Below are 16,237 nucleotides of genomic sequence, written 5' to 3'. Positions count from 1 at the left end.
GTGAGATATAGTGTAGGTGGCTATGCTTAAACAATTGTATCATTCAAGTGTTACTTTTAAAAAGTTTTAAAACACATTTTACATATCACAAAAAAATGCTTTGTGAATTAGTTGTATGGTTTGCCAGTAATACTTAGGGCTGAATTACAGGGGAATGTCCATCTGACATGAAGGACAATATTTCAATTTATGACTTTTTAAAAAAGATCTGGAAATTTCAGATATTTTGATTTTAAGAGGGTTTGGAATAGATGATGGATTACATAAAAATATCTAAATATGTGGAGGAATTACGATCCTGAAGTGATGCCAACTAAACAAATGCTCTCTTACATTATTCTGTATGTGACTGTTCCCCAGAGTTAGAGATGTACAATTTTATAAATTAAATTTTCTTGTCCAACTGAAAGCAAGATAGACAACATAATGGACGTGGAAGTTTGAAGACACCTGCGGGAAGACAGAGAGGTACTTTCAGGTGACAACAGGAGCAAGCTGCCTTCTGAGAGAGCCTGCTGGGTGGCATGACATTGAAGAGTGAACTATTTGGGTGTAACTGTTAGCCTTATTGACTCAGAACCCTGCTTTTTGTTATTGCACCATAAGACTTGTCTCCTGTTAGCCAATTCATATAGTTGGTACAGGTAGTGATTCAGAACCAAAAATATAACTAGCATGAGGATAAAAACACTTGAACTGATATGACCAGCAGATTCTCTCTCAGAAGACAGAGTTACAAGGGGTCAAATTATAATAAGGAGGCTACTTGGTAAACTGAAACAAAACAAAGGGAGCTTGTTATATAATTCACATGGTTAATGTCATGAGGCCAAAGAGTTTAATGCAGATGCCACCCCCCACCCCAATGGGGCTAGCCTTGTTAATGGGATGAGATACCAGGTCTGTTGACAAAGACCACCCCTTCCTTTATGCAGGTCCTGCCAACTTTTTCCTCTCTGTGACTGCTGTTTTTCTAATCATTATTGACCAACATTCCACCCCCTCTGATGGGCATAGTTTTACTTAGATATGTTAAAATCTTTAGTCTTTCTCTGGCCTAGGAGTTGGATTATCTTTTAAAAGTAACTGTATTTTTTGTTATGATCCCTGAATGTGAAACCTTAATAAGTCACCAGAGATTTGAAATGAATACTATATTTATCTACGATAAATCTTAGAAGATGCAGTTAGTGGCAGCTCTCTTTATTATTTAAATAATTTGAGGGATAAGTTTTTTTAGATTTGGTCCTTTTTCCAAAAAAGACTGATTGAAAAGAAAAGGAGAAGAATACCAACATTGATTAGAGATCCATCAGGCACTACATGAGGCGCCTTCGATACCTCTTAATTTGCAACTCATGGTCACTCTGTGACATGTTTTGGTATTTTCATTTTACAGATGAGGAAAGACCCAGAGAAGATAGGAGAAAGTTGCTGAAGGACACATATAGCTAAAGTGGTAGAATCAGAATTCGAGCCCCATATGTCTGCTTCTAGGGCTCATATTCTACTTCCTTTATTACCATGTTTTTAAGAAAGTTAAGGAAATGACCCCATGGATAATGCATTCAAGAGGTGACTACATCTGCTGATGTTATACACATACCAGTCATTTGTGCCCCGCAGCGATGGACACTGTAGTCTGTGGCTCTTGTCAGTGCTTCTCAGATTATCTGGGGTGATGGACCAGTTTCCCTCTAGTTCATCACAAGTAATACTTTTGTAAGATACATTAAATTATTAGAAAAATGAAATAATCTTTAAAAGAAAAGACATACGGAATATAAGCACGATGATCATGTCATGACAATGTCAACTTGCCATACATATTTTGAAACGTCTAATTTCTATGTTGTCACATACCAGCAGTAGTTTGACAGCACCAGTCCTTGAGCACACTTTGAGTAGCACTGGTCTACATGTTATTTTTCTAAGATGCCACTGATCTTTTCAAGAAACAAAAAAAATCCTGACCTTTTTCAAATATAAGTGTACAATTTAGAAGAATGGCATTCTGTGCTGACAATTGGAGAGAGTATGGTATATAATTTGTTAAATGATTATAAAATTGTTTACTTTTTTTGACACCTCTAAGAAGAAAAAGAAAAATGAAAATTATGGAATTTATAACCTCTCTCAGCAGACTTTTGTACTTTATGGAATTGTCATCGTCATCATTTTTTTCCATCTTCCTCCACTTATGTTTTGTCTAATTTTATCTCTTAACTAACTCATATCCCCAACCACTTAATGTTTACAATGCATGTTGGAATTGAATGCCTTACTGTACAGCTTACTAGACATAGGTAAATATGTATAGTATGGCACTGTACATTGGGAGAATGGAATATGATTATAGATTTAAATGGTAATAAAAGAATAGAACTAGACCCTGGTTGGGGAAATGAGACAGCACTCCTCCTGCCCCGAGTGCTTTGCTACACAACAATGGCAGTATTTATGGAGCACACACTGTGTCTCAGATAACTCATTTTAAACATCAACCTGTAACATACCTACTGTAATCACTTCCGTTCTACAGAGGTGGGCCCTGAGGCCCAGCGATGTTATATGTGTGTGTAAGTTCTCACTGGCAGAGCTGGGACTCAAATGCAAACAGTGTGACTCCAGAGTGCACACTCCTAACCCCACCATTGTAAGGTCCTTGGGTTGCCATCTGAAAACTGGGACTTTCCTGGAGCCACAGTGGGGGACAAGTGGTCCTATATTAGCTGCCTGAAGCAGATGGCAGCTGGTTGAGAGTTAGGTACCCAGCTGGACTGGCACTTAGCTGGACTGGCTCACTTCCCCCCCATGTTAGACATCAGCAAGTTTCCAGTTACTGCCTTATAAAAAGCCACAGTTTGTCCTGGCATAACGTAAACTACTTTCTGAGATCTGACAAACCACTCCCCCTTTCACCTAGGCACCAGCCTCTCTCCCAGCTGCTCCATGGCTTGGAATCCTTAAGCCAGATATTCTCAAGGCTTTGCTAAACAAGCCCAGGAGTGGTTTGGGGCTTCAAAAGTAGCCTTTGTCTTGTCTCCATGCTCCAAAGGGCTGAAGAACTTCCAAATGGAAAATCACCTCTTTCTTCCGTATAGTCACTGTCAAAGCATACCCTCATTTTCACAGAATTAACATAATCTTAAGCTCTAACCTCTCACACTGAAGCTGAGGAAACAGGCCCAGAGATCTCCCAAAGGTGATCTCTTCCTTTATACCCATGCTGTCCAATATGGTAGTCTTGAGCCACGTGTGGCTATTTAAAATTAGAAACCTAATTCCCCAGAAAATTAGCCATGTCAGTTGTTTACTAGCCACGTATGGCTTATGGTTACCATACTGGACAGTGTAAATCGAGAACTTCCCATCTTCCCAGTAAGTCCTATTGGACAGTGCTATTCTACGATGCCATCGCCTTGGTTACAGAGCTGTGGGTGTGTCTGCTTTCCCTTCCTGATTCCCATGGCCCTGGCCAGAGTCCCTACCAACCTCTGGGCTTCCTGTGCAGTTATCAGTCCAGCCAACTCACTTGCAGAGTGTAAAGGGTCTGGTGTACCTACATTTCACAAAGCATCAGGAATTTGAAGGATTTCTATAAATCTAGGAATACCCGGAAATCCTAAATGGAAATACAACCACACATATACACATATCAGGCATGTATGGTAATGGTTCAGGCTGGGCTGCTTTATGGCTTCCTCTGCCACAACAGATGCAGGGAATGGCCTCCCTGCCTCCTGGGGTGGGGCAAGGTGCTTAGCGGACTAGGGCTTTGACATTAGGAAGATTTGAGTTTGAATCTTGGCTTTGTGACTTTGATCTCATAACTTAAACTGTTAGCTTCAGAATTCTCTTGTTTAAAATGAGGATAGTGATAGGAACACTTCCAGTTTTTGTTAAGGGCAAAATGATAATCTCAGCACACTACAAGCACCCAATATCCACGGATGTGGTTCCCTTTTCCTAGATTCCCTGCTTAACTCCAAATTAGTGGAGAGCAATATTGCCTAAGTAATGGTCTCAGTACCTCAGCAGTACTGGAAGGAATTGCCAATTAGAGGGAAGCTATTAGCCAACTATCCACTTCATGTGACCCATGGCAAGATTAATAAGCCAGTAAAGCAGCGTTGCTCTTCCTGTGAATTCCTTAACGCTTTTCATGAGGTTTACTGCCTGCTGGACAATGTATGTATTATAATCTATTCCTAAGACTTGAGGACTAGTGTAATAATTAGCAATTAGCCACTTTGGATCCACACAAGCTCAGAACTTGGGTAATTTACTGTTTCTACAACCATAGGAGAAAGAGTAGGAAGTAAGTCATTAAGGCAGTGATTACCAGCCTGAGCTCTGTGACACCCCTGCGTGTGCTGAGGGATCTCAAGAGGGGTTACAAAATCTCAAATCAAAATTTAATTTGAATTCACTTTAATATTTTTTAAGGTAGCATATGGCACTTTGGGGACAGGAAGAAAAAGTCACAAAGTCCACAAACCCATGAAGGTGTCAGCTGACAAGGCTGGGAATGACTGCATTATAGATTCTGCTGTCACAGTAAATGTTCCATAATAAAAGCATGTTGAATTTGGTCTCATTGATTACAGAGTAAAGGACTTTTGTTTGGTCACATCTTTATCACTTAAGAAACATTTAAAAATGGTATTTATTTATATTTCAACATGTCAACTGTGCATTTCCAAAACAGCAGGCTTTTCAAAGGAATAAATCAGAACTGTAAACACAAGATACAGTATAAGTTTTTGACTTCCTACAGTCAGTTTCACAAATCCACATACTGTACATTCATAGGTGAGGTTCAGCCTGTCACCCATTTATTTCTATAATTACACAAGCATAATAAATACATCTGATTTTAAAGGTCACTTAAAATGAGTCATAATTTACAGTACAGTACGTTTCAGTTCAAGTGCAAAAAATAACTATTTGCTGAATTCTATTTCAGTTATTTTATTTTTAAGCTGTGTGGTGAAGCTAGACATCCAAGTGTAGAATTTCTTATCCCAAATGCAGTACTGGGCAGAACTATGGTGTCATGGAGAAGCCCTCACTTTACAATTGATCCTGTCTAAACAGGGTAAGGTGAGTTGCTCATTTCTAACTGTTCTTTCCTTTCCTCTCTCGCCTGTGCTCATCCACAGCTATTATAAATTATATAATTCACCTTTAGTCAGCTAAAGCAGTGTTCCCTTTTCCATACTCCCCCCAGGTTTCCTGTTAACCTCTGCTTTGATTTTGAACGGCAAGCTTTACATGTGATCCACGCAGCCATTGTTCTGGCTGCAGCTGTAACGTTTGCAGTTGCATACGTTACATTGTCCAGTGTCTGACTGTGTCTTCATGAGAAGGAATATACTGAGATTTTCTTTCTTTAGTCATTGGAAAGTACAGTTGCTACTTATTGCCATCCTTCCCATTCATGGTTTCCTATTTACCACCTTTTCCTCACCAAAAACAAAACAAAACTGACCCAATATGTAATTTCTAAAAATTGTATCCCTTCCCCAGGCACTTAAATCTTATACTGTGATTTGTAAATAGTACTGCTTATTGAATGGAACTCTTAGGAATTCAGTGATTTTTGTGTGTGTTTCATTCCCTCAGCTAATTAGAGCCTGAATCACTATAAGATAGTAAATAGCAAGACAGGCTATTTACATTATCAATATATGTAGTAAACTCTTGTCTATCAAGCCACAGGATACTGAGTTGGTTGGTTGATTTGAAATAATCCCCCGTTTCTGTTTTTTGCCTCAAAGCCCGTTTAAAACAAAAGGCATTTTTAAGCTCAGCTTAGCTTGCAGTAGTCAATAATAGCTTCTGTTGCTCAAAGAATTATTTCCATTATATACCATACACATATAAAAATATATTTGCTAAAGATATGTAAAGTTTCTGATGAAACTTTTAACTTCATTTTTTAACTTTAACTTTTAACTTTATTTTTAACAAAAGCACATGTGCTACTAACTTTTATCTGGTTACTTTTTAAATACATCTTGTAATTTTTTAAATGGTTCTCTTCAAGAAAAAAGAAAGTATAGATGAATTCTATCTCTTCCCAGTTTGTATTAAGAACCAAATAATAAGAATAAATAATCAGAAGAGGGAAATTATATCCACATTCACCTCAAAACACTTTAACTCCCTTCACTTACTTAGTGTAACTGCTGGTTTCAACTCTTACTGCACTGGCAGAGAAATTCTATCATCCTTAACCTAACCAAGCAAAGAACTGAAAGTCCTCACTGAACTCCATTTCCCTTTTGTAATTCCAAGGGGATTACGAAAGTTTACCTTTTCCTGCCAATATGTACTGTAGCTCCTGTGTGTGTGTTTCCATGTTAATGAGTTTAGATATTTAGAAGCATATGCAGTGCTGTGCTCCTCCAGGGAAGGCGTATCCTGGCTGGGGGGCCTTGCCCTGTGTCCTGGCTGAGGAGCCTGATTCCATGCAGGGTGTGAGATGAGCAGGATGCCCTCAGTGTCCTCCTGCGGCCAGCTGAGCCTGTTGCTCTTCACTCTGCTCTGTGCGCGGGTCCACATTGGGGTGAGCAGGGCTGGTCTGTGTCTGAGATGCTGCTGCGTCAGGGGATGGCAGGTTTCTACATGGGTCAGAGTGAGTTTCACATGGGACAGGCTGGGCTCTACCAGCAGGAGAATTTTCCCTGTTCTCATTGGTCCCCTGGAGGTAGAAAACAGGAGATGCCCCATGATCAGTGACAGCAAATAAATCCAACTTTTTATATATACTTTTAAGTAAGATAGGAAACATGGGGAGATCATCCGGAAGTGCCCATTTCAGGGACCAAGTAATAGAGGAATAAGGATAGAATGTCTTACCTTTCATCTCCTTTCCTATGTGCAACTGCCAGAGCCGCATGAAAAACACAAACACTATAAGCAGACGTGTCTTGTGGAAAAAGGAACATTACTACCAAAATGTCTGTTAGTACTTGGTAAACAGTTTACATCAGCAAATATTTGCTGAGCCCCCCGGCCATGTGGCAAGTCGCTGGGCAAGCACTATGGAATAACTGAAACTCGCTTGCTAAGACCACAGAATCCAAGAGCCAGAAGACACTTTGTCTAACAGGAAGGACATAAGGGGTTCTCATCCTCATCCTTGGAGGCAGAGCTGGGAGAGAATGTCCTGTAATTAAGAGTCCTGATGTATATTTGGTATTTCAAAATGTGCACCAAAAGTTAGATACTAAGACAGAACATCCACATAAAAAAGTGAATGTAAACAAGCACTTGTGTAACCAACTGTAAATAACCATGAGTATAACATCACCAGCAGCAATTTCCATAAATGCCATATTGGTTGTACAAATAAGAAAAAAATTTAAATAGATTCTCCCCCAAATTAGTACCTATCACTTTTTAGCTGAGTACCCAACAGAAATGTTCATTTCTGTGGTTCTACAATGTAAGAAAAAGAAACTTAGTATAATGACTTCTAGGAATAACTATAGCATACCTGCCAGTTTTTATTAATCCTAACATACCAGAAAATTTTTATTTATTTATTTATTTATTATTTTGAGAAGGAGTCTCGCTCTGTCGCCTAGGCTGAAGTGCAGTGGCGTGATCTTGGCTCACTGGAACCTCCGCCTCCCGGGTTCAAGCAATTCTCTGCCTCAGCCTTCCGGAGTAGCTGCGATTACAGGCACCCGCCACCATGCCCAGCTAATTCTTGTATTTTTAGTAGAGACAGGGTTTCACCATCTTGGCCAGGCTGGTCTCTATCTCCTGACCTTGTGATCCACCCACCTTGGCCTCCCAAAGTGCTGGGATTACAGGCGTGAGCCACCATGCCCAGCCCAGAAAAAAAATTGATTAATCCTAACATACCAGAAAAAAAAGCCACATTAAAAATTTAATGTGGCTTCTGTGAAAATGAGGATGAGTACACAAAGTAATGAAAATATTGCTACTCAAGCAGCAGATATTAAAATCATCCTTTCTCCTGTTTCATCTTCTTGCTTTAAGGTATTAAAATCCTGTATATGCTTCTCCCACCACAAATGTCTGGTTCTTGACTGAGCAGAGGAATGATATGAGTTTATTATCTTAATAAATTAACAAATAGGATCATGTGTGGACTGGCAATGCATATGGCTATCAGTAAAGGACCAGATTTGGTTAAAATTTCACAAAGATGTTATGTTAGCTTACAAAGTTAAGATTAATTAGTTCAACAAATTTTCTGAAAGGGTAATTACTCAAATTACCCTTATTTTTAAATCTTTCCCCTTTATTTTTTATGTGTCCTCTGAAGCTACTCCAGACAGAGTTGACATGACTTATCAAGTAAAAGGGAGTGATTATTATAAAATGGAGGAACTGGGTCTATTTCTTTGGCTAAATGATTTATAGAAGTTACACTCATTTTCCAAAGTCGAGATACACCTGTACAGTTATCCACACTTCTATCAACATGATTTAACTACTCAGGAAAGATCACTCCTCTGGGGACAAGAAAAATCACACTTTTAGACTTATTTTTCAGGTGAGGCCACTTGCACAGCCATAATTCCACTGAGTGAGGTGTCCTATCATACCCACACAGTGGCTCAGTTAATTCAATACATATTTACTGTGGTCCTATAATAGTAATATATAATGCCCCTCACTAGAATTTTGGAATTACAGAGATTAATAAATATGGTTCCTGAAGGCATGAACCATGTATTCTCCTTTCAACTGGCAACCGTCAATACTGAAATGTAAAACAAATATACAATGAAAGAATGGATTTATTTATTTTCTTTCTTTCAAGAAGTGAAAGAATCATATCATCTGAAGTGTTCCTGAACTCCATAAGGCAGAACATTCTCTCTATGGGACCTTGTATACACCGTCTTTAACTCAGTGTTCACAGAGTACTGAAATTGTTTGCATGTTTATTTCCCCCACCAGACTTTCAATAAATCTTGTTGAATGAGAAGTGAGTAATTAAAACAACTGAGCCCAGTTAAGGTATCTTGAGTGACAGGTAATACTGCTAGCCCAGCAAAGGAACTGTACCTGTAAAGGCTGTATCTCAGAAGCACGGTTGTCTCTTGTGAGTTGCATCATCTCTTTAATTTGGTAGAGTGCATAGACAAAGGTCACCCAGGGAGAAGAGCTGACTCCCCAGGCTGGTTTATTCACATCTTCCTGTTCTTCCTGGTGCTTAGTTTTCTTGGGTGGAAGTCTGGGCTCAATGCGTGGCATGACATCTTCTGTCTGTTGCTGTACCAAGTCGATGGTTGCTATAGGAACAGGACTAGAGGGAACAGGAATTCTTTCTGCCAACATTGTCTTGTCTGGAGAGAAAATAATGTTTAAACTATTTTTCAGCATTTTGTACATGTTTGAACAAAGGTAAAAATAAATAAACCAAGAATCCCATATGCCCATTCCAGAGTGCTTGGTAATATTAATAAATTGCTGGTTACCAATGACTTCATTACTCGGTGCAAGTACTGAATCAATGAACGTGATGTTTATCTTTGGGTCTCTTTATAGGGCTTAATAGACATTAACATATATACTTAAGAAATCTATTTTTCATTTAACTTAGAACATCAGTGGGGCATAGGTTATAATGAGTGTTGCCTTAGGCCCATTTACAGGATTATGATTAAAAGACAGGCATCAAAACAGGAAAAGCCACATGATAGTTATTTTTTAAAAAAATTTTTATTCCCATAGGTTTTTTGGGGAACAGGTAGTAGTTGGTTACATAAGTTCTCTAATGGTGATTTGTGAGATTTTGGTGCAGCCATCACCCAAGCAGTATACAATGAACCCAATTAGTAGTCTTGTATCCCTCACCCCCTTCCCACCCTTTCCCCTGTGTCCCCAAAGTCCATCATATCATTCTCATGCCTTTGCATCCTCACAGCTTAGCTCCCACTTATCAGTGAAAATATACGATGTTTGGTTTTCTATTCCTGAGTTACTTGACTTATAATATGGTCTCCAATCCCATCCAGGTTGCTGTGAATGCCATTAGTTCATTCCTTTTTATGGCTGAGTAGTATTCCATTGTGTGTGTGTGTGTGTGTGTATATATATGTTCGTGTATATATATGTATGTATGTTTCTTTACCCATTCATTGATTGCTGGGCATTTGGGTTGGTTCTGCATTTTTGCAATTGTGAATTGTGCTGCTATAAACATGCATGTGCAAGTATCTTTGTCATATAATGACTTCTTTTCCTCTGGGTAAATACCCAGTAGTGGGATTGCTGGATCAAATAGTAGTTCTACTTTCAGTTCTTCAGGAGACTCCATACTGTTTTCCATAGTGTTTGTACAGTTTACATTCCTGCTAGCAGTGTAGAAGTGTTTCCTTTTCACCACATCCACACCAACATCGATTATTTTTTGATCATTTGATAATGGCCATTCTTGTGGGAGTAAGGTGGTATCACATTGTGGTTTTGATTTGCATTTCCCTAATCACTACTGATGTTGACCATTTTTTCTTGTTTGTTGGCCATTTGTGTATCTTCGCTTGAGAATTGTTTATGCATGTTCTTAGTCCACTTTTTGATTTTTTTTTTTCTTGCTAATTTGTTTTGAGTTCCTTGTAGATTCTGGATATTAGTCCTTTGTTGGATGCATAGACTGAAGATTTGCTCCCACTCTGTGGGTTGTCTATTTACTCTGCTGACTGTTCCTTTGGCTGTGCAAAAGCTTTTTAGTTTAATTAAGTCCTATCTATTTATCTTTGTTTTTGTTGCATTTGCTTTTGGGTTCTTGGTCATGAAATCTCTGCCTAAGCGAATGTCTAGAAGGGGTTTTCTGATGTTATCTTCTAGAATTTTTAGTTTCAGGTCTTACATTTAAGTCCTTGATCCATCTTGAGTTGATTTTTTTATAAGGTGAGAGATGAGAATCCAGTTTCATTCTCCTACATGTTGCTTGCCAATTATCCCAGCACCATTTGTTGAATAGCGTGTCCTTTCCCCACTTTATGTTTTTGTTTGCTTTGTCAAATATCAATTGGCTGTGAGTATTTGGCTTTATTTCTGGGTTCTCTATTCTGTTTCATTGGTCCATGGGCCTATTTTTATACCAGTACCATGCTGTTTTGGTGACTATGGCCTTATAGTATAGTTTGAAATCAGGTAGTGTGATGCCTCCCAATTTGTTCTTTTTGCTTAGTCTCACTTTAGCTATGCAGGCTATTTTTTGGCTCCATATGAATTTTAGGATTTTTTTTTCTAGTTCTGTGAAGAATGATGGTATTTTGATGGGAATTGCATTGAATTTGTAGATTGCTTTTGGCAGTATGGTTATTTTCACAATATTGATTCTACCCATCCATAAACATGGGATGTATTTCCATTTGTTTATGTCATGTATGATTTCTTTCAGCAGTGTTTTATAGTTTTCCTTGTAGAGGTCTTTCACCTCCTTGGTTAGGTATATTCCTAAATACTTTATTTTTTGCAGCTATTTTAAAAGGAGTTGGGTTCTTGATTTGATTCTTATCTTAGTCACTGTTGGTATATAGCAGAGCTACTGATTTGTGTACATTAATTTTGTATCCCGAAATATTGCTGAATTCATTTATCAGTTCTAAGGCCTTTTAGGAGGACTTCAGGGTTTTCTAGGTATACAGTCTTATCATCAGCAAACAGCGACAGTTTGACTCCTCTTTACTGATTTGGATGCCCTTTATTTCCTTCTCTTGTCTGATTGCTCTGGCTAGGACTATGTACTATGTTGAATAGAAGTGGTGGGAGTGGGCATCCTTGTCTTGTTCCAATTTTCAGAGGGAATGCTTCCAACTTTTCCCCGTTCAGTATTATGTTGGCTGTGGGTTTATCACAAATGGCTTTTATTTCATTGTGGTATGTTTCTTGTATGTTGATTTTGCTGAGGGTTTTAATCATAAAGGGATGCTGGATTTCATCAAATGCTTTTTCTGCATCTACTGAGATGATCATGTGATTTTTGTTTTTAATTCTGTTTATGTGGTGAAAGACATTTATTGACTTGCATATGTTAAACCATTCCTGCATCCCTGGTATGAAACCCACTTGATCATGGTGGATTATCTTTTTGACATGCTGTTGGATTCGATTAACTAGTATTTTGTTAAGGATTTTTGCACTGATGTTCATCAGGGATATTGGTCTGTAGTTTTCTTTTTTTGTTATGTCCTTTCCTGGTTTTGGTATTAGGGTGATACTGGCTTCATGGAAGGTTTTAGGGAGGATTCCCTCTTTCTCTATCTTGTGGAATAGTGTCAATAGAATTGGTACCAATTCTTCTTTGAATGCCTGATAGAATTCAGCTGTGAATCCATCTGGTCCTGGACTTTTTGTTGGCAATTTTTTTTATTACTGTTTTAGTCTCACTACTTAGTTGTCTGTTCAGGGTTTCTAATTCTTCCTGATTTAAGCTAGGAGGGTTGTATCTTTCAAGGAACTTATCTCCTCTATGTTTTCCAGTTTATGCATGTAAAGGTGTTAATAGTAGCCTTGAAGGATCTTTTGTATTTCTGTGGTATCAGTTGTAATATTTCCTGTTTTGTTTCTAATTGAGCTTATTTGGATTTTCTCTTTTCTTTTCTTGGTTAATCTTAATGATATATCAATTCTATCTTTTCAACCAGCTTTTTCTTTCATTTATTTTTTGTATTTTTTTCTTTCAATTTCGTTTAGTTCTTGTCTCATCTTGGTTATTTCCTTTCTTCTGCTGGGTTTGGTTTGTTCTTGTTTCTCTAGTTCCTTGAAGTGTGACGTTAGATTGTCTACTTGTGTTCTTTCATACTTTTTGATGTAGGCATTTAAGGCTATGACCTTTCCCCTTATCATTGTCTTTGCTGTATCCCAGAGGTTTTGATAGGTTGTGTCACTATTATTGTTCAGTTCAAAAAATTTTATTTTTTATTTTTATTTTATTTTATTTCATTTTATTTTTGAGATGGAGTCTTGCTCTGTTGCCTAGGCTGGAGTGCAGTGGTGTGATCTCGGCTCACTGCAAGCTCTGCCTCCCAGGTTCTTACCATTCTCCTGCCTCAGCCTCCCGAGTAGCTGGGATTACAGGCACCCGCCACCACGCCCGACTAATTTTTTGTATTTTTAGTAGAGACAGAGTTTCACTGTGTTAGCCAGGATGATCTCAATCTCCTGACCTCGTGATCCACCTGACTTGGCCTCCCAAAGTACTGGGATTATAGGCGTGAGCCACCGTGCCCAGCCAGTTCAAAGAATTTTAAATTTCCATCTTGATTTTGTTGTTGACCCAATGATCATTCAGGAAGTTATTTAATTTCCATGTATTTGCATGGCTTTGAAGGTTCCTTTTGGAGTTGGTTTCTAGTTTTTTTCCACTGTGGTCTGAGATAATACTTTATATAATTTCAATTTTCTTAAATTTATTGAGACTTGTTTTGTGGCCTATCATACATCTTGGAGAAAGTTCCATGCACTGATGAATAGAATGTATATTCTGCAGTTGTTGGGTAGAATGTTCTGTAAATATCTGTTAAGTTCATTTGTTCTAGGATATAGTTTAAATCCATTGTTTCTTTGTTGACTTTGTCTTGATGACCTGTCTAGTGCTGTCAGTGGAGTACTGACATCTCCCACTATTATTGTGTTGCTGTATATCTCATTACTTAGATCTAGTAGTAATTGTTTTATAAATTTGGGAGCTCCAGTGTTAGGTGTATATATATTGAGGATTGTGAAATTTTCCTGTTGGGCAAGGCCTTTTATCATTATATAATGTCACCCTTTGTCTTTTTTAACTGCTGTTGCTTTAATGTTTGCTTTGTCTGATATAAGAATAGCTACTCCTGCTTGCTTTTGGTGTCCATTTGCATGGAATGTCTTTTTCCACCCCTTTACCTTAAATTTATGCATCCTTATGTGTTAGGCGAGTCTCTTGAAGGCAGCAGATAGTTGGCTGGTGAATTCTTATCCGTTCTGCAATTCTGTATCTTTTAAGTGGAGCATTTAAGCCATTTACATTCAACGTTAGTATTGAAATGTGAGGTACTATTCCAATCATTGTGTTATTAGTTGACTGTATACCTTTTTTTTTTAAATTGTATTTTGTTTTATAGGTCCTGTGAGATTTATGCTTTAAAGAGGTTCTGTTTGGATGTGTTTCCAGGATTTGTTTCAAGATTTAGAGCTCCTTTTAGCTCTTGTAGTGCTGGCTTGGTGGTGGCAAATGCTTGTAGTTCTGGTTTAGTAGTTCTTAGAGTGCTGGCTTGATAGTGGCAAATTATCTCAGCATTTGTTTGTCTGAAAAAGACTGTATCTTTCCTTTATTTATGAAGCTTAGTTTCACTGGATACAAAATTTTTGACTGGTAATTGTTTTGTTTAAAGAGGCTGAACATAGGGCCCCAATCCCTTCTAGCTTGTAGGGTTTCTGCTGAGAAATCTGCTGTTAATCCGATAGGTTTTCCTTTATAGGTTATCTTGTGCTTTTGCCTCACAGCTCTTAAGATTCTTTCCTTCCTCTTGACTTTAGATAAACTAATGACAATGTGCCTAGGTGATGATCTCTGTGCTGAATTTCTGAGGTGTTCTTTGGGATTCTTGTATTTGGATGTCTAGGTTTCTAGCAAGTTTTCCTTGATTATTCCCCCAAATGGGTTTTCCAAACTTTCAGATTTCTCTTTTTCTTCAGTAACTCCAATTATTCTTAGGTTTGTTTATTTAACATAATCCTAAACTTCTTTGAGGCTTTGTTCATTTTTTTAAAATTTTTCTTTGTCTTTGTTGGATTAATTCAAAAACCTCGTCTTTGAGCTCTGAAGTTCTTTCTTCTGCTTCTTCAATTCTATTGCTGAGACTTTCCAGAACATTTTGCATTTGTCTAAGTGTGTTCTTTATTTCCTGAAGTTGTAATTGTTTTTTATTTATGCTATCTCACTGAAGATTTCTCCACTCATTTCTTGTATCATTTTTTTCAATTTCCTTAAATTGGACTTCACCTTTCTCTGATGCCTCCTTGATTAGCTTAATAATGGATCTTCTAAATTCTTTTTCAGGGAAATCAGGGATTTCTTCTTGGTTTGGATCTATTGCTGGTGAGCTAGTGTGATTTTGGTGAGGCAGGTTAAAGAACCTTGTTTTGTCATTATTACCAGAATTGTTTTTCTGGTTCCTTCCCGTAGGCTATGGCAGAGGGAAGAGCTGGCACTGAAGGCTGCTGTTCAGATTCTTTTTTCCCACAGGGTGTTCCTTTGATGTAGTACTCTCCCCGTTTTCTGAGGGATGTAGCTTCCTGACAGTCAAGCTGTAGTGATTGTCATTTCTCTTCTGGATCTAGCCACCCAACAGGGCTACCAGGCTCCGGGCTGGTACTGGGGCTGTCTGCATAGAGTCCTGTGATGTGAACCATCTTCATTCAGGTCCCTCAACTGGATACCAGCCCAATATTTGGCCTGTCTCCCAGGTCCTGCAGGAACAATCCGCTTCCTTCAGAGGGTCTGTGTATTCTCTCAGCTTTCCTGGTATATTCCTGCAGTAGTTCTGGAGCAAAAGCATGATGCAAGTCTCCACATGCTACTCTGTCCATCTGAGTGGGAGCTGCAACCTAGTCCTGCCTCCTATCCGCCATTTTCCTGATAACACTCTCTCCAGAACACAAGTGTTTTAAAAACTAACCCAGTACCATATTCTCACTAATCAAAGATGAGTTAAAATTTGATTGCTTATTTTTATGTTTCTTACATTGAATGTTTAATGATTTTAATTTTTTTGTGATTAATAGCGAAGATATTCAAGTCCATAAATTTTTCTCAAAATACAACTTTAACTACATCTTATAACTTTGGGAGAGCCATGATAGCTATTTTTATTGGTCTTTTACAGGAGGCATGGACTGAGGCTGTGTAACAGAGAGAATCCACTTAGGATTATAAAAGAACAAAAGTAAGAAAAAAAAGTATTGGTCTTTCTAAGTAACTCATTGAGATTAAAATCTCTCTCTGAAGCTTCTGTAACAAGCAAGTTTTTCTCTTCACAGAAGCATTTCAGGGCCTGAGGCTAATGCTCCCAAAGGATAGGACACCCAAAGAAGATGAGCCCTGTTCTGGGGCGAAAAAGTTGAGCAAGAATATTTTCATCCTCCTGGTTGACCTTTTTCATAAAAAGTTCAGTCAGCTCATTCTCATCTACACATTAATATTTGATATAACCTCCTTTTTGTAGAACAATCTTAATACAGGCCATCCCTGGTT

General features: G+C 38.2%; 1 protein-coding gene across 3 annotated transcripts in view; it reads right to left on the bottom strand.

Moving 5' to 3' along the window:
- Positions 1–4,417: 4,417 nt before the first annotated feature.
- Positions 4,418–16,237, bottom strand: part of MFSD6 (major facilitator superfamily domain containing 6) — an 87,096-nt gene continuing 75,276 nt past the window's right edge. For 2 of the 3 annotated variants that reach the window (XM_007965652.3, XM_007965653.3), the window contains exons 6-7: positions 9,058–9,338; positions 4,418–6,709 (exon numbers count right to left, since the gene is read on the bottom strand). In XM_007965652.3, the coding sequence (XP_007963843.1) occupies positions 6,506–6,709; positions 9,058–9,338 (485 nt within the window). In that variant the 3' untranslated portion in view covers positions 4,418–6,505. Of the gene's footprint in view, positions 6,710–6,867; positions 6,893–9,057; positions 9,339–16,237 lie in introns of all 3 variants that reach the window. The other variant, XM_007965655.3, reaches the window with a different exon arrangement.

Source organism: Chlorocebus sabaeus, chromosome 10, assembly GCF_047675955.1.
Source record: "Chlorocebus sabaeus isolate Y175 chromosome 10, mChlSab1.0.hap1, whole genome shotgun sequence".
In the NCBI taxonomy this organism is placed as follows: domain Eukaryota; kingdom Metazoa; phylum Chordata; class Mammalia; order Primates; family Cercopithecidae; genus Chlorocebus; species Chlorocebus sabaeus.
Note: the sequence above shows the minus strand (reverse complement) of the source record. Positions and strands in the feature narration are given on the sequence as shown.